This window comes from Apaloderma vittatum, unplaced genomic scaffold (genome assembly GCF_000703405.1).
Source record: "Apaloderma vittatum isolate BGI_N311 unplaced genomic scaffold, ASM70340v1 scaffold20361, whole genome shotgun sequence".
Lineage (NCBI taxonomy): Eukaryota > Metazoa > Chordata > Aves > Trogoniformes > Trogonidae > Apaloderma > Apaloderma vittatum.
In genome coordinates, this window is record NW_009698803.1 from 111,952 (window position 1) to 129,359 (window position 17,408).

General features: G+C 36.0%; 1 protein-coding gene across 1 annotated transcript in view; it reads left to right on the top strand.

Annotated features, from left to right (window-relative positions):
- Positions 1-16,288, top strand: part of SIPA1L2 (signal-induced proliferation-associated 1 like 2) — a 74,154-nt gene extending 57,866 nt beyond the window's left edge. Inside the window, exons 17-21 of the mRNA XM_009878167.1 lie at positions 6,124-6,255; positions 12,263-12,316; positions 13,256-13,379; positions 15,107-15,188; positions 16,006-16,288. Of these exons, the coding sequence (XP_009876469.1) occupies positions 6,124-6,255; positions 12,263-12,316; positions 13,256-13,379; positions 15,107-15,188; positions 16,006-16,152 (539 nt within the window). The 3' untranslated portion in view covers positions 16,153-16,288. The remainder of the gene's footprint in view (positions 1-6,123; positions 6,256-12,262; positions 12,317-13,255; positions 13,380-15,106; positions 15,189-16,005) is intronic.
- Positions 16,289-17,408: the final 1,120 nt, after the last annotated feature.

Below are 17,408 nucleotides of genomic sequence, written 5' to 3' on the forward strand. Positions count from 1 at the left end.
ATGCTTGTATACCACAACCCAAATCTACACAGTCCGATACATATCTTTAGGCTGCATATCCATATTCGTATTTATATATTTAATGAGAGTGAATTGTTTTTTAAAAAATTGCTAAATCACTTCTCAGTTACTTTAGGCTGACCTATAAGGGACATGAAATCTATAAAGAAAAAAAGAACCTTTTAGTTAGATACTTCAATATTACGTCACAGCTGACTGTATTTAAAAAAAAAAAATAGTAGAGCAATTGGAAACTCTGAAGTCCATGGTTAAGAAGCTGTGGGTGGATTTATTGAAAACATTAAACACTTGTAGGCACATGTGTCCAGAGAGAATGCAGAAAGATTATTTAAAAGAAATAGTATTCAAAAGGGCTCTGTCATTCACCGTGTCCTTCAGGAACTAACAGTCACTTGCTATCTTTCAGAAGTAAGCCTTACATACAAAACACTCTTCTAGTTGTAACGGCTTCAGCAACGAGGCTGAGTTTTAGTCATTACCCACTGGTTAATTTTAAACTGGTATCACAAATGACTGTTAAATTCCTGCTTCAGAGGGGAATGCATGCGTAGTGTACCTTTTACCGTTCTAAAAATATTCTTCTATCAGAGTGAAACTACTATAAATTTAATATGAAAATATTCTTTGCTTTTACTGACAGAGAATGAAGGCCCATTTTGTTCATTAGACTATTTCAGTAGATTTTATAGTCTATGAAGGAGCTACGTATATAACCAGGCATTCTGATTGTATTTTTTTTTTTCTTTCTCTATGTTAAGGCTGTGTTTTTAGAGCCATTTCTTGTAAAAGTAAATGTGCAGTGGGATCAAACCTTCAGTGTGCTTCTCGTCTGGAGATTGGCACCAGGAAATTAATGGTGTGCACTCAAGCTGCGCACTGCTTCTCCGCCAGCAAAATTTTAGTATTTTGTGTATTAGTTCTATCTTAAACACCTTATTTGCCATTCTTCCTGCTGTTTAGATACAGAAAGTTATTTATACACATAGCTGGGAAAAAACCATGAAACTAGTATCCTGTCAGTCAAAATGAAGCTAATTGTTGATATCCAAGGTAGTTTCTGCTATTTTCATATACAAGCTCTATTTTTGACTTCTGATTTTAGTGTTATAAAAGTGCCATTCAATGCCAGCAATATAAGTTCTTTTATAATGGCTGTTTCAAGGAAGATTTAATTGGTTATCTGTAATTACACTCTGAAAACTAACACGTTATAACTTGTCCATCTTTGTTTTCAAAGTAAGGCTAGTCAGCATTTCTATGTAAGAAACTAATTTTGACTCTTATTAGAAAGTTTTTTGTAATAAGTGCATGGTAGTTATTTACATTCTATAGCAGTGGTTACGTGAGCTTTCTTTTTCATTTATAAATATAGCTTGAGGTTGTAGTTTCAGGTATCAAGATTCTTAGTTGTCATAGTAATGTCTTTTGTAAAATACGTATGTTTGTGATTTTAAGACATTTTAATTTTATTGATATGTAATGTTTACAGGAATCAGTGGAAATAATGTGGTTTTGGCTGGAATTCATTTTAGAAAGATACGTTCTTGCATGTTATTACGCAGCATGTAGTATGTGAAATACTGTGGCAGTACCAAGTCTTGTAAGATCCCACTAGCAAAGAAGAGTGTGATTAATAGGCAAGCAAGGCAGCACCAAAACCAAAGCATAATAGGCAACCTAAAAGGTTTCAATTTACTGGGAACTCAGAATTATCAGACAGACCATGCAAATATGGAAACAGAAATGTCAGCTGTGTGCAATGTTCACTGTGGGAAGGAGACAAGAAAACGAAGCTATAGGATTTTTTTATTATTATTATTTTATCACTGGGGCAAGTGATAGAAAGAAGAAAGCCTGAAATGCCAGTTGTGTGCTGTTGATTGTACACAGTAAATAAATGTAGAAAGATTTCCTCTATTTTATCTTATTTTTAACTTAAACCAGAAAGCAGAACTCATGTAGCTGAGAACTCAGGAATTTTACCTTAGGGACATTAAAGATTCCCTGAGACAGGTGCTGTTCATGTTGAGTGATTTTAGCATGCCATACATGGTTGCAGGTACAAATCTACCCCCGTCTTGCAAATTTGTGGCAGTTGAACTAGCAAGGAAAGAATGAAAACACTGAGAACCACTGATACAGAACTAGCATACTAACACAACTGGGAAACCCACGAGGACACATGGAAGCAGTCTGACTGGCATTGAGGGCACTGTGATCCACTCCTTTTATGAGGCACAAAAAGAAAGGGGAAAGAAAAATGCCTTAAGTGATGCACTGGCATGGCATTGCTGTGCTGGGGCAAAAGGAGCAAGGTGCAGGATACTTTCAGTGAAGAAGGTCATAAAGAAGGGAATATTTTGCAATGATACACTAACAAACTCAGAAATGCTCACCTTATACCTGCCGTAGGGAGAATGCTGCCAAAAGTGCCGCTGTACTGCAACAATGCTATTAGATCAAAGTCTACCTTAAAATCGGCTTACTTCCAGTGTTAGCTTCAATCCAAAACTAAACCTCACTGATAAGAAGCTGTGTACTGATGATGTATAACATGAACAATTGGGAAATTAGTTTTTCAGTAAGCAAATAAAGGCTTTCGATTAAATAATTTCTACAACCACATGTTGTCTGTTACAGAATCTCATACAGTGAATAATCCACCATACCAGAACATAAGACTATTTTTAATAACAAAAAGGAAGGGAAAAGTAGTTTTTAGGAGTGCGTGTCTGCCGTAAGAACAGTAATGTGAGCATCTGTCCATGAGAAAGCCTACTAGTAGGCTGACATCTTTGAAGGGAGACTCTGGACAACCTTAGGTAATGCTGAAGAAGGGAAGGGTTCAGAAGGCAGTTCAGATGGCCATGGGGGTATGATCAGTGACTGCAGGAGAGAACAGGAAGCAGACAGTAGGGTTTATGTCTGCATGTGGCTCAGTATGTTCCTTCAGGTACAACAGCATCTTTTGAGATAAATCTGTATGTTAAATGACATGCCAAGTTTGAGTACTACTTAACAGATACTTTTTCATAATCTATAATCTCTGCATAAAAGTGGTGATTCCAGCTGAAGTAGGATGCTTGTCTTGAAGTAGGAAAGAATACATCAGGTTAATCTTTCTCCTTTCTGTGTAACTAGTTACTCTTTTAATATGGAGGTTTGTGGGATCAATTAGAGTCCATTTGAGAAGGTTTGTTGAAACCTGATCATATAATTTGGATGAAAATAAGGACTCTTCTAGATCCTTTAAACTTTTATGTATCAACAATAAAAAATTTTTAAGTGTAGGAAGAGAGTGACATACCTGAAAGGATTGGCAACCACAAGATCAGTGATTTTGTGCCAAAAGGAGTACAGCAAATAAAAATAACCTTTAAAACTGAAAGGTAACACTTATATTGTTATCTCAAAGGAAATATGGGCTAAATCTGTGTTGTTTCAAAACCAGTCTTGTGGGCAATGAAGGTAGTGGCCCGTGAGATCAGACATATCCTCCTGGGCACAGAGGTGGGCATGCTGAAGCACAATTTGCCACCTTTGCACAAACCAAAAAGGAAGACAACAGACAGCCTGCAGTGCGTTATTTTTTGGGAGCACATGTCCTCCACAGCAACAGTAATGTGAGCATGTGTCCATGAGAAAGTCTGCTAATAGGCTGGCAGTCAGCTAATGCAGCAGTCATACAGAGAAAAAGTGGAAGTAGCAGTGAGGTAAGAGGAGCAGTGAGGAAGTGCAAATACAAGAGGCAAGAAATAATTCATCTAACCCAGAGCATTCCTTAAATACAAACAGTATTCCCTGAAATGCAAAAGTACAGAGATATATATCGTTAGAGATCCTCCTTTTTTTTTTCTTTTTATTCTCCTCCCCACTCAGCAGCACCCTCACTCATCCTCCCTTCACATAATTTATAGCTTGCAATTGAATTATTCTGTGGTGGCATACTCATGCCTGTTCAGTTATTCCACTTATAATTTAAGCCATCAGCATGAGCAGTTGCATTTTCGGAGCTATCAATATTCAAATCTCTATTCTGTCAGGCTTTCTGCAGTTGAATTGCTCTGTCAGTTTTTATGCAGGGCTGAGCAGGATCCACCCTAAGGTGAACTAGGTTCTCACAAAGACAATGCATAATGAAGGATGACTACTGGTGAATATATCACTCCTACACTTCAATTTGGAGAGCCAGCAGAATCGCACTGGGAACAGGCATCTTCCTGACAGGTTTCACAGTTAGCCTCTGCAGGCTGATCACACAAAAGCAAGAACTGTCCCTTAGGGCCTGCCTGCTGGTCGAGAACCAGAAGCTGGCTTGCCAGCCTTTCAAATAAGGCATTCTGTTTATTTTCCACAACAGAGGTGTATAAAACATTTGCACTTACATGAATAAGCTCCTTATAATTCCCAGGTCATATACAAAAGTTCAGAGACTGCTCTGATGTTGATCTTCCAGAGTATTTGCACCCCAATGTAAACTTAGATAAGATTTAATGTATGTTTATAAGGAGCTGAAAATGAAATCTTTGTACAGATATGTATACAGGTAGAATATACTTGTATGTTACAAGTATAACATCCGCTTTTGCATACTGAAAGTGAATATTGAGAAACGTATTTCTGCAGAAGCTTGTCAAGCCACTTCCAATTGTAATATAACAATACTATGTCTTTCAGATAGGTTATAGAACAAGGTAAATTCTACAGAAAAAAAAAATGTCTACCTCTTCTGCATTGTTTTTGCTTTGTGGGATTCCTAATTTTTGACAGAGGTTTGTAGAGCTCCTTCACTTTCCTGTTCCTTTTTTTTTTTTTTTTTTTCCTGGAACAAACTGCCTGGAAAGAATATGATATGCTCTAATCATTGTTCTGTGCAATAGAATGCTCTATAACAGACTATTGGGTTTCGATTTTTAGGTCAGAAAACTAATTCAAATGGAATTTGGTATTCTTTTTTTTCATTGGTATTGGGACAATGCTGTTTCCTTAAACTATAGTGTATCTTCCTCTCGTATATGTGCATTTTTTCCTTCATTGACTTTCGTGTTCGATGTTTTCCTGGACAAAATATTCCTCATAAATATTATAGTCTGAATCACTGGACTAACTAGATGGAAATTTCCTTCTGAAATATTTGAGGAAAAATTACTATTTTATCCTTTTTATTTAATAGAAGCTGATATATCTGAAGCAAAATTTCTTTTTCCTGACTGTACAATGTAATTAAAGTACAAGAGTATCACAAGCATTGTGGTTAACATGAAATGTGATTATAAACAATGTATTTGGATTATGTTCAGTTTCAAGAACCTCTGTGTACCTGTTCTGCAACATTTATTTTAATGTGTTCACACTGATGAAAGTGAAGATTGCTATGCATAGATAAGGAAAATGTAAATAAGATAATTATAAAATTAACATCTCCTCTCCTAAGGAGAGGTACCTTTATGAAAGACTGTGTAACTGAAAGCTCTGTTTGAACTAACTCTATAGTATATACATTTTAAATAATATACAATCTATCTACAGTTACAGCTCACTCTGAAACGTAGAGGTTGACACATGAGTCTTATATCCTCAGATACACAGCTACAAATATTAAACTAATAGCATAGTATTTTTAATGTGGAAGCGAGCTTTGAATATAGGCTAGAATTTAAAATTCCATTAAAAGAAAAGCAGGTGATGTTTTTTAAATGCTTCTCGAACTGAAATATATACGTTTCAGAACAAAACTCTGTAAATATCTCATGTTTCACAGCCTTCTTAAAAATATAATTTTGTGCATCTAGCAACTTTTCTGCTCAGTGCTCAGGTTTAATATGGTATGCTTTAAGAATGGATGCTGCCTACTCACACAGCATTCACATGCAAATATGAAGAACACATCATGTGCAAAGTGGCACAAAAAATCCTTTAGAAACCCTTCCCATCTTATTCTGGCAAAGTTTAAAAATTGTTCCACCCATACTGAGTATTGAACAGGAAAAGACAGAAGTCAAGATAAGCACTTTTTGCTTATACTTTTTTTTATTATAATAGCTTCAAAATTAATTGTACATTATTGTTATAGGAAGACTAATTATTGTGTTTATTGTTTAGATGAATTCTGGTTCTCAGATGGGTCCTTATCTGATAAAGCCAAATTCAATGATCCTGGCCTGATGCCCCTGCCAGACACTGCCACAGGGCTAGACTGGTCCCACCTGGTAGATGCTGCACGAGCGTTTGAAGGTAACAGGAAAATTTGAATAAAGATCAATGTTCAGTACACAAACTTTTTTTTAAAAAAATATATATTGTATAGCCACATTTTGATTTACAAAAAATCCCGTGTTTGCCTCTGTAGCCCTTCAGTTATTTTGGCAATATCTCTTCTCAGTGCAGAGAAAATTTAAGGTATTCATGATACTACCAGTATCTATCTTAGACACAATTCATCCACTTAGGGTCTTAAGTTCCTTCTGTAATCAACTGGAAAAAGCACATGCTTTGAAGGAGAGATTCAAAGCATTTTTAAGGTAGATGTTTAAAATGAAACTGGAAGTAACACTTCCCTGAGTTTGTGTTGTGTTTATAAACTCTGTATGTGTAGTCCAGATGGGTTTACATTCCCTCTCAGTTTTCATAATAAGCCTTGAAAAACAGGATATAGGCCAGATTTGTATTATTAAATTCTAAGACTGAGTTAAGTAAGAAGAAAACCTAATTTGCCTCTTTGAGAGCTAAACCTATACCTGATGTATAAACACGGAAAGGTAGATACTGGTTTGAGTGTACATATTCATATATACAGTTGATGGCTTGTGTTTAGTGGTTCCTGAGGGGTGTTTTGGTTAGGTTACTGTGCTGTCCTAAAATATCAACACTTCTTAACTGATGTTATTCTCATTAATGAATGTATGGGAAGTCAGAGGTATCTGTGAATAAGGATGACATCACCACAGTCATCATTATATAAGATACAGGTCTTAACTTTATGAGGAGAACTGGTTGTGAAGTTAGTCATGAGACATTCTTCTGGGGTTTTTTTTAGGTAAAAGCAGCCATGGGAATCAGTTTTTCTGGTGCCTGGTTCCTTCCCTATATATGAAGTGATCAAATTTCAATTTGATCAAAAGCTCTTCAGAACTACTTACTATACTAATTTAAATGGCGTTGTTAAAAACCCAAACCAATAGCAATCTGAAGCACTGTACTGTTCCTTAACCTGATTAACTGTATGTGCACTGGGTGCTATGCAGCGCTAAACGCGCCTGTTGTAGTGGCAGGCAGCAGCACTGTGATGCTGAGAGTCTGACGACTGTTTCTGTGCATTTCTATGCTTGATTGCTCAGGGAACATCCTGCTATTTGTTAATGACATCTTTAACAACTGAAAATAGGTTTGGATCCATAAACGACTAACTCTTTTCTGCTTTGGGCTCTGCAATAGAGATATCTGTTTATATGTTAGATGATTTATAAAATGTTTTGACTGCAATTGGAAATTTTTACAAGGAGTGGAATTTTTAAGCCCTTGATCTACTTTCTCTGTCCTAGGTCTTACAATTTGAACGTCATTTGAACAAGAATAACTGATAGGCATGTCATAAAATATCTCTGGGAGGGAATGTGTTGGATATGAATTAGCAGATGCAGTTTATGTATTTTAATGTCATTGACAATATTCCTTCAACTTACTCTTGAAAAGAGCTTGAAACTACTTTTCAGCATTCTATCAATGCAAAAAAGAAAGTGGATTATTCTGTTTGCTTTGGAATATAAAAATGCTTTGATCATTTTATTAAACTGGGTGGAAATGTGGTCACATTGTATACAGGACTGTCTCAAGAAAAAAAACACAAACCAAACAAAACCCCACTCCCCACCCCAAACCTTCAGTGAAAAAGATCACAAAATGGATAGGACTTGTCTAATACTGATTTAGGAAATTAATGTTAGAATTGTTTTTCAATTTGGCTTTGCCAACCCAATATTTCCAAGTTGTATTCTGCTCTAGAACCTAGATTTAAGACTTAATTTTAGTTTTTCCTTTGCACAAGGTCTTTTCTTAATACTGGTTTATTAAAATTACCAATCTGATTTCAAGGTCTGGGGTTTTCCCCTGTGATCTCTCTAGATTGTATATTGACAACTTACTGATGAGTTCAACATTCATAATGCAGGCCTCATAATCCTTCATCTGTCTGTCTTAAAATGAACATGCAGTTGTATCTCAATTAATGTTAAATATAGCCTTTTTAGGTGCTTATAATGTTAGCATTAACTGGATTAAGAATTAAATATCATAGCAAAAATTTTTGCCACCATCATTTGTACCCCGAGTTTACTCATGGCTGTAACAAGGACAGCAGTCTCACTTTTAGCTTCCCCTCATCTCCTCAAATGAACATTTGGCTAGGTTGGTTATTTATATTAGTATGGTTTTATCCAGGTGGTCCTGTGTAGAACAGCAGCTTTTAAACTGTGATCCCTGAGGGTAGAGCAAATCATTACTTTTTTTGTCTAATTGAAACTATGATCATAATACTTTTCACTTTGTGAGGATTTAATTTTCACTGCTTTTACTTGGAAAGAGCTTTTGTGGGAAGCTGAATACTTCCTTCAAACTTTTCCTGAAAATCCTCTGTTATTCCTAAGACACATCTTGACAGTGCAATAAGAGCTGTGCAGATGGGAACTCCACGGGCTCCACAAACTGCATCAGTAAGGGGATTTGCCTGAGCTGTGTCTCTTGAGGGTCAGTGTCCGTAAGCTGGAGCACAGTGCAACATTATTTTAAGTCTTCACGGTGCCTGGCTTTGCAGGGCATAGTTTTGAGTCTGGTATTTATCCAGAGATCATCTTCAGCATGCATGCAGTCAGTAGCAAGAGGTATCCTTCCATTTCTTTTATACATGGGTAAGCTGCTTTCAGTGCCCTTCTCTTATTTTGGTGGGAGAGACAGTAGTCAGGGAGCAGCTGACACACTTAGAAGTACAATGTTGTGATATTTTTGTATCCATCCCTGAAGCAAACAGTAAAAAAGTAGTTAGAACTGGTTGTACAACAAAAGAGGCTGGAGTTTTGGGGAGGGCAGCTGGGATGAAAGAGAAGTTAAAGAAGCAAAAAGAAAGTAAGCATGTTGAACTGAGTAAAGATACAGATAGAGAAATTTATAGTATAAATGGGAGAGCCAAATTAGAAAAAAAGAGAGCAAAGAATCTCAGAAAAGAGTAAGAGAAGAGGAGATAAGGGTTTTTTAAATGCTTTTTGTATTCTCCTTCCAGCAAATCTCCAAATTAGGAAAGAAGGACTGGCTTTCTATACATGTATTATGTTGCTGATGTCTGATTGTATCTTTTTGGTGTTCTGGGGAACAAAAGGAGAAGCCTTTTTAGATGTCCATATCTGTTATTATCATTATAGAAGAAAATTGACACCAACATAAATGTTGTTTATTATTATTATTAATAAAACTTGACACTATTTGTACTACTTTAAACTGGGGTTAGTGTGCTTAAAAACAACAAAAAAAAGCTGTTTAGTGTTTGGTGAATCATGGTGTGGGCATTAACAGCCTAAGAAAGTCCCTCTGATGTGGTTCATTAAAATAGGTGTTTTCAACTTCTGATTATTTTTTTTCCAGGTTATTTTTATGAACAACTACTAGTGCCAGTCAGAATGTAGTGTTTCTTAATGTCAATTTATCTTTGCAGAAACATCTGTGCTACTATAATTAATATTATTTTAATACTTCCATTTAAAATCTTTATAGCTTAATGCTGCACGTAACATAATGAGAAAGAAGTGAAGCATTCAGCATGAGAGATAATTATTTAAACCAAATTAGTATGTTAAACTGTTGAAAAAGAAAAAATGAAAATATTTAGTTAACACTTGGTCATTTCTAACGCATGTATGTGTAACTGTTTTTGCTTCAGTGCATAAGTCAGTGAGTAGACTCCGCCTTAATAACGAGAGAGCGGCTTCATCCCTTACACTCATTTTAACCTTTTGTGCTCTCCAGTACATCAAAATTGTCTCGAGTTTTTTCTGGCCTCTGTTAATGGTCTCAAACAATCTAGATTCAAATTCTTAGTGATTCAAATGTAAAATTCTATTACTTTAAAGTGAGACATGAATTTTGTCTTGCAAAGTCAACTGTTGCTTAAACTTTTGACATAAAAACCAGTTAATGTTTGCAAATAGTTTTCTATGCTTGGATCCTATGTGAGATTTGACGAGGATGTCCCACGTAAAAGTAAGAACTCTGAGATTTACATGTATTTTCTTTTTGTTTTATTTCACTTGAATCAAATAAGAGGTGTCCCTGTAGTTTGGAGGAAGCAGAACTTATGTCTGCAGCACCATAGTCAGAAATACACTTGATTTTTCTTTCAGAAAATTAACTGTCAGTGGAGGTGACACAGTGAAGGTGATTTCATTTTTGTGAATGTAGAGTCAAGGCAATTCTGTTGAAAACAAATAAACGAAAAATCAGTAGGAGGATTTTGCTCTTTGAAGCACAAGTTCAGCCTTAGCCACAGTTCAGGTTTAAAAACAGTTCTTATTGAAATAGAACATTTGTGAAACTATTGCTAAGCATGAATACTTCTAGGGAGATCAATGAGATTTGATATAGTTACTGAAAATAAAAATGGACTTGGAAACTGCTCAAAGGTAAAACTTTGTGCTAGTCCAGGATCTTGCTGATGTACTAGTTATTACAAAAATCTGTTGTGTTACTAACTTGTTCAGAGAATGATTTTGACACTAACCTGGCTTTTAAAAGTTAATCAATTCCTCTTTGAAGAGCAACACAGGAATTTACATAGTACATTATATGATTGGAAACTTCCGGTTATTAATGGCCATGTAGTGACTTTATTCTTCACCTGATGAATGTGAGAATATGGTTTCATGTTTATAAAGAACTGAGTATTGGAAGGAAATGTTTACGTTATTCTAGGAAAGTAGAAAAGATTTAACAATTAATTTTCTACCTATGTTGAAATTATTTTTAAATTCTGTGGAGTTGAAATTCATAAAGTATTACACAAGGAAAAACATTTATCCTCACATTATACTTCATTGCAAGCACCCCATGTTTTTGTATTTTCTTGTGTGTTGAAATAATATGAAAGTATTTTAAAATATTGAGTTTATAAATGGCATCATGTGATTTAATTAACAGCTGCATATACCTGGTTTTGCACCTGCTTTTATCCTTCAGGAAAAAGATGCTTTCAGATAGTGCTGGAGAGATCAAATTGACAAAACATTTTCTCAACTAACAAAATAAACCAGACAAGTGGCCATTCTCTTTAATTAAGATTGCTTGACAGAGGAAGAAAAATGCAGAATTTATGTTTTCTTTATATTACAATAGAATTGCCTCTAAGACCCAGTATCATATATTGTTGACCATAGAAGAAAATAGCAACATAATAACATTTGGTTCTGTCTTTGTTTTCTTCCATCAAGTGGTAAAGAAAATGTGAAAAGTCTAAAGGTGAAATCAATAATTAGATATATACTTCAAGCTACTTGTTTACGCAGTCTTGTTTCTAGCCTACATACTGTGTTTTGTCTGGGAGACTAGTCTTCGTTTATCTGTACTAATTAAATTAACTCAGTAAGTTTCAAATCTGTAAGTGCTGTCATTGATTATATGTTTAAAATTATATTCTTTCTTTATTGTCAGCACACATGAAAAAGTCATGTTTGTATTTCCTGAGACCCATGACCAATCAGAAATAAAAGAAAGGGAAATGAGCTGTGGTATTTAAAATTGAGCAAAAAATGAAATGCAACTTCCCTTCATTATACTAGAGAATGAATGTCGATCTTTGCTATTCCTTAAAACTATTCTTTTAAAAGAACCCTTTAAACAGCTTTTGAGTGATTTTGTATTTTTGTTTGGTAAAACTTTTAAACCAAAATTTCCATCCTAGTTAAAATGCTCTGGCCTGTATTCACCATTTGGGTGCTTAGAGCTTGGAGGGTTATCTTTTTTAATGTATGATGTCAAGCTGTCATGCTGTGTCGCGGTACCAGGTGTTGCTATTGGAGACACGGGGCCATGATGCCTCATGCTTTTATTTATGGCTGATGTGGTGTACAAATGGGGCTGTCAGGGAAAGCCAGCGTGAGTTGCACGGGAAGCGTCCCGCTGCGTGCGCCGCATGTGAGGGCCACGGCTGCTCCCATGGAGATGGACTGTCTTGTTCATAGGAACATTCTAAATCTTATTCCAGGTTTTGACTCAGATGAAGAATTTGGGCCGTTCTGTCATCACACGCCGTTTCTAGGTGATGGTCTGGGATTGATGACTTTTGCCTTTTGTAAACTTTCTTTAATATTTCCTATGTTTGCACGTTTGCATGATAATGCAAGCTTTGTGCCTGTGGGGTGGTAGAGCAAAGGGAGAAAGGGTAAGGCAGGCATGTTGTCGCCAGAATTTATACAAGCCTACAGACATGGATTTTGTTTGACGGAAATAAGCTAAATTAATCTCCACAGAATATGGATTTATATTTTTTTTTAAAGAAGATAAATTAAATCCTAATGAATGCATCATCTACTCCTGTTCTGTGCAAAAATGATCTGCATGGCAAACTTCTATTATGTGGCGACTGATGTATTTTGGCAACCACACTGTATATCCAAGGTAATTACATCTGTGCTTGTTAGATTATGTTCTAGTGGAATCCAACGTAGATAACAGCATACCTTAGTAACGTATATAACAAAAACTTTATTGATAAAAATAGTAAGAATTTATTGTTTCTCAAGTATGCAGATTACCATTAGGTTCTGCAAATGCTTGAGACAGTAAAACAGTACAAAATGAACAGTGCAGATTTCTGAGGAATTTGATTGCTTTAAGACCACGGAAAATGCAAACCTTATCACTGAATTACTGTTGTTACTGGTTGTGGCCCTGAATTCTCAAATGGATTTGTGCAGATTTCATCAAGACCAATTTACTGTTCATATCAGCGTTAACTGGTCCAAACAAATCTTATTTTGCTGATAGACACAAAAAATTGCTTTGGGGTTGCCTTTGGATGCAGATGTGGGGAAGCCAACTAGTTGGAATATACTTTACATCTGATGATATCTTCAAAGCTGTGATGTAGAAACCTACATGCATTTCACTAAATGAACCAGGATAGTAGCTGGATTATAGCCTTTTATTTTGTGTATATGCCCAGCTTTAAATGTATCCTTACGTTACTTTTTTACAGATCAGAGGGTAGCATCTTTTTGCACCTTGAATGATATGCAGCAAGCTCAGGGCTTGGAAGGAGCACAAGAGTTACCTTTGGATGAGAGTCCCACAGATGGCAAAGATTTCCTTGAGGCTGCTGGGTACGTCAGAAATAAAGTGTATTTCTTACAATACTATTTTAAAAAATATTTTCTCTTAAAGTTGCGTATCAAATTGCCTGTATGCATGTTTCACAGCTGTTTAGTGGCAGACCTGTTACCTTTAATTTTGAAAAATTTGACTTCAAACTAGAATTTTTTAAAAAACTTTTTTTTTAATTCTCTGCTACAAGTCTCCTGTTGTCATTGTGCCTTTAAACTACTACAGACTCTTATTTTTAGGGAAAAATAAGCTTAATGATGCAGAACTTACTTGTTCTTTGGAATCAACCCCTGAGCCATCTAAAAAATTTTTAGTATAGTAAGATAAAGCTGTCTTACTAGAACAGGCTTCTTATGCAGAGCAGTTAGATGTAGAGTTTCAGCTAATCAAATATTTCACTGTATTCCTGTAACATAACTATAACGATTTGTGTGACATGTATTTCTATTCTCATTTGAATAGAACCAATAACAGGAACTCAGCTCTGTAGTATGCAATAACCTTATCTGCAGCAGATATCTCAGACCTTGGAACAGGTGTTCCTACCTGTCTTTTGCAACTATTTGCCACGTGCAAATGCATAATATTTCACTTATACAAAGGTAAATTAATCAAGAGAACCTGTAACTGAGGACTGTAGGAAACTTCTATGACAAACTGCCCAATTCTTCAAATTCTTCCCATTGATCTAGAAGAGATTATTTTCTTTTTTCTTTCTTCTCCCCTGTCTTCCCCTGCTATGGGGAGTATACTTGTTAAGAACACAGATTCAGCAGTATAATCTGTCCACTAGCATGCTTTAAAAGGAAAACACATGTCGATTAGTTTTGCTCTTCAGCTGCAGGAATGGAAGAACAGCAAATGGAGGGAAAAGTCTTGTTGCTTGTTAAACTATCCCATTTTAATTCGAACCAATTTTACACAAATTAACTTTCTTACGTGGTAAAGTGCATTTATTGTAATGACTTCAAGGTCCACATCTTTCCCCACCCTAGTGATCTGTAAGGATTGCAAAAGACTGCTGAAGATGTTTCACTTTTAGCATCGGCAGATCTGTCAGATTTGTGCACTTGCCTGAAGCAGCTGATTCAGCTTTGTGTATAAAGCTTCTCTCTTCTAGACAAAATGATTCATATTATGGCTAATTTCATCTGTAACATATATGAAACTGTCTCCCACAGTGCTCATTGTCATACAGGAAACAGAGGCTATTCTCAGTGGTTTCCTTCAGTCATACATTTGATTAACCTGTGGCAATATTTCATATGTTTTGACCTTTAAACACAATATTTGTCTCTATAAAGCCATAGCTTTATCCTTTACTGGAAATTACGTAACTGCAGACCAGACAAAAGAAATGTTAACGGCTCTTTCAGTTTACAGTAATTGCTGCTGCAGCTTGCTTCAGAAGGCAGCTTGTTAACAAATGTGCTCAGCAAATTTGACTTGCATTGTGAGGGTGTATGCAAATAATTCCTAAAATATTCCCTCTTAAAATCATTGTAATTTTTGCCCAATCTGCACAAGAGACAGCGTCATGTTTCAGATATTCCAGCGATGAGTTTATGTTCCAGTAATAGTCTTTTGCTAGTGCTGGTTTTGCCAGTTTTTCTAACTGTGCCTGAACACTGATGTGTTTGCTATCACTGAAAGTGATATTCTGCAAAAGCTGGAGGAGAAAATGATTTTAACTAGCCCCGAGTGAAGGTAGTGGTTTACTTTACAGGGAACATGCTCCAAGTACTCTGACTGGGAAAGTAAACCAGCTAGAAGTCATCCTCCGGCAACTACAAACTGACCTGAGAAAGGTAAGAGATCGTTAGCAATATTATCACTCTCCAGTTTCAATAGTTACATTTTTATCCAGAGTTCACTGAGGGCTTGAAAAAAAAGCCCATCAGTTTAAGTAGATGGTGTACTTAATGAATGGTGGAGCCCAGTGGTTGATCAGAGGTGCAGGAAGTCCTGTGGGAATGGTTGTGTGAACAAGCTGACCTAAAACTGACTAGGCAGTAGGGCTTTACTCCAGAATAACTGTCCTACATATGGTCATACCTCAAAAAGGATGAAGCCCTTCATTTCCGTTTGTGGTACCTTGGATTTAACAAAGGATAGGGTTGTGGACAAAGACACTATTGCTAGGTAGTCAGCACTCTAGATTTGTCATCCTTGTTGCCTTGTGGTATCTTGATCATGTAACAGTGACTTGCTTTGTGCCTCGTTTGCTAATTTCTGAGCTGAAGACAATGCCAGGACTGGTAGGAATGAGACTGCTTTTAGTAAGAAAATAATCATGTAAGGAAAACTTAGAAATTACTTGGGCTCTCACATAAGATTTGTAATAGCTAAAAGCTTCTTGTTCTTTTAGTGCTTGAATATTTTTTTTTGTTAAATGGAGCAAATTTTTGCATTAAAGTAGCATCTAGTTTTCTTTTTAGTTTAAGGTATATTCTCAGAATGAATGAGGTACTTGGAGCACATTTGGAAATTAACTTACAGTTGTCAGAACTGTTTACAGAGCTCAACAAAATATAGCTGTATGTCTTGGACAGAAAAGTTAACAACGAAAATAAATGCTGTCCTCACAACTACTCGCTTTACTCAACTTGTGTCTTTGTTAAACAGGAAAAACAGGACAAGGCAGTTCTCCAAGCAGAGGTACAGCATCTGAGACAAGATAACATGAGACTTCAGGAGGAGTCTCAAACAGCAGCTGCTCAACTGAGGAAATTTACAGAATGGTTTTTCAATACGATAGACAAAAAATCCTAATGACTGGGCCCCTGGAAAATACTCCTTTGAACAATGTAACAGCTGTATTTTTTTGAAGTTGCGGGGTAATAATTTCACTGTGTTCACGATCCATGTTAGGTGTTTCTGCTACATTCTCTGTCTGGCTTTATTCATTCGTACGAAGAAAGCACAGAGTAGCAGATATTTGTTTGTGTGCAGATGAATGTAAAAAATCCTTAGTGTCATTTTAGACATTTTTAGAAGACGCTCTGGCTGGGGCATGCCTGAAGAGGAATATTTGGGGTTTTAGTTCCTGCATTTCAGGTGCGCTGGTGAAGATGTTAAAGCAATTTACATTAGCTTGGGCTTCAGTATTGTAAGATAAAAAGAATAACCAGACATATACTTTAATGTTTAAAAGGTGCTCTATTTTTTTGTATGTACAGTAGTTTATTCCCACAGTCCACATTGTCATAGCAATAAGAATGGAGGTATAGTGAATAGTCACAAAGCTGTGTTTATAAAATGTTAGCACTGATGTGTTTAACACTAGTTTGGATGCAGATACCTTAGAGATTATTTATTTGCAGGAACAAACGGTGCCTGAATATAAACAGTGTTCTGATTTTCTAAAACTACACATGCCTTGTAAATGGCTCACTGGGTTAGCCCACTCCCAACTTCAGTTACTTTTGTATAGTTGATGTTCGGCTAAACAGTTATACCGCTTAACTATTGAAATCATGTATGGTGTGAGCCAGCCAATCAATTGTACAATGCCAAATTTGTTTATCTTTGTACAGAAGCTTTGATCAAGTGTCTTGTATTTAACACCTTTATTTAAGCTTATTTAACCTTAAATTGTTGTTTTTATAGAGTTTGGTTTATCTGCACTATGATGAGGTCAGTTGGTTGCAAGTTGTAATATTTTTAGCTTGCCAAGACTGTACTGAGGAGTTCTAGAAAATTCTTAACAATTGGATGCTGCTAGTACACAATTGATTTGTTTGTATGCTTTAACATTTTTAACTGTTTAATTTGAAATGAACATACATCCTGCTTTTTTAATAAATGTTAAAAATCTAAACCTGAATTATTTTACCGTGTAATAGCTGTAATCATTGTCATCAGCAGTAGCTCAGGTTTCTGTTTTGAGGCTCACGCTCCAGAGACAGTCCAAACCCCCAGAGCTCTCATGGTCCCTTGTTACCAGCGAGGGATTGTCAGCATTATCACAGTTAATTTCTTTGATGTGTCCTGTCCTGCAACTGAGGAGGTAGCTTCATGGGTCAAGG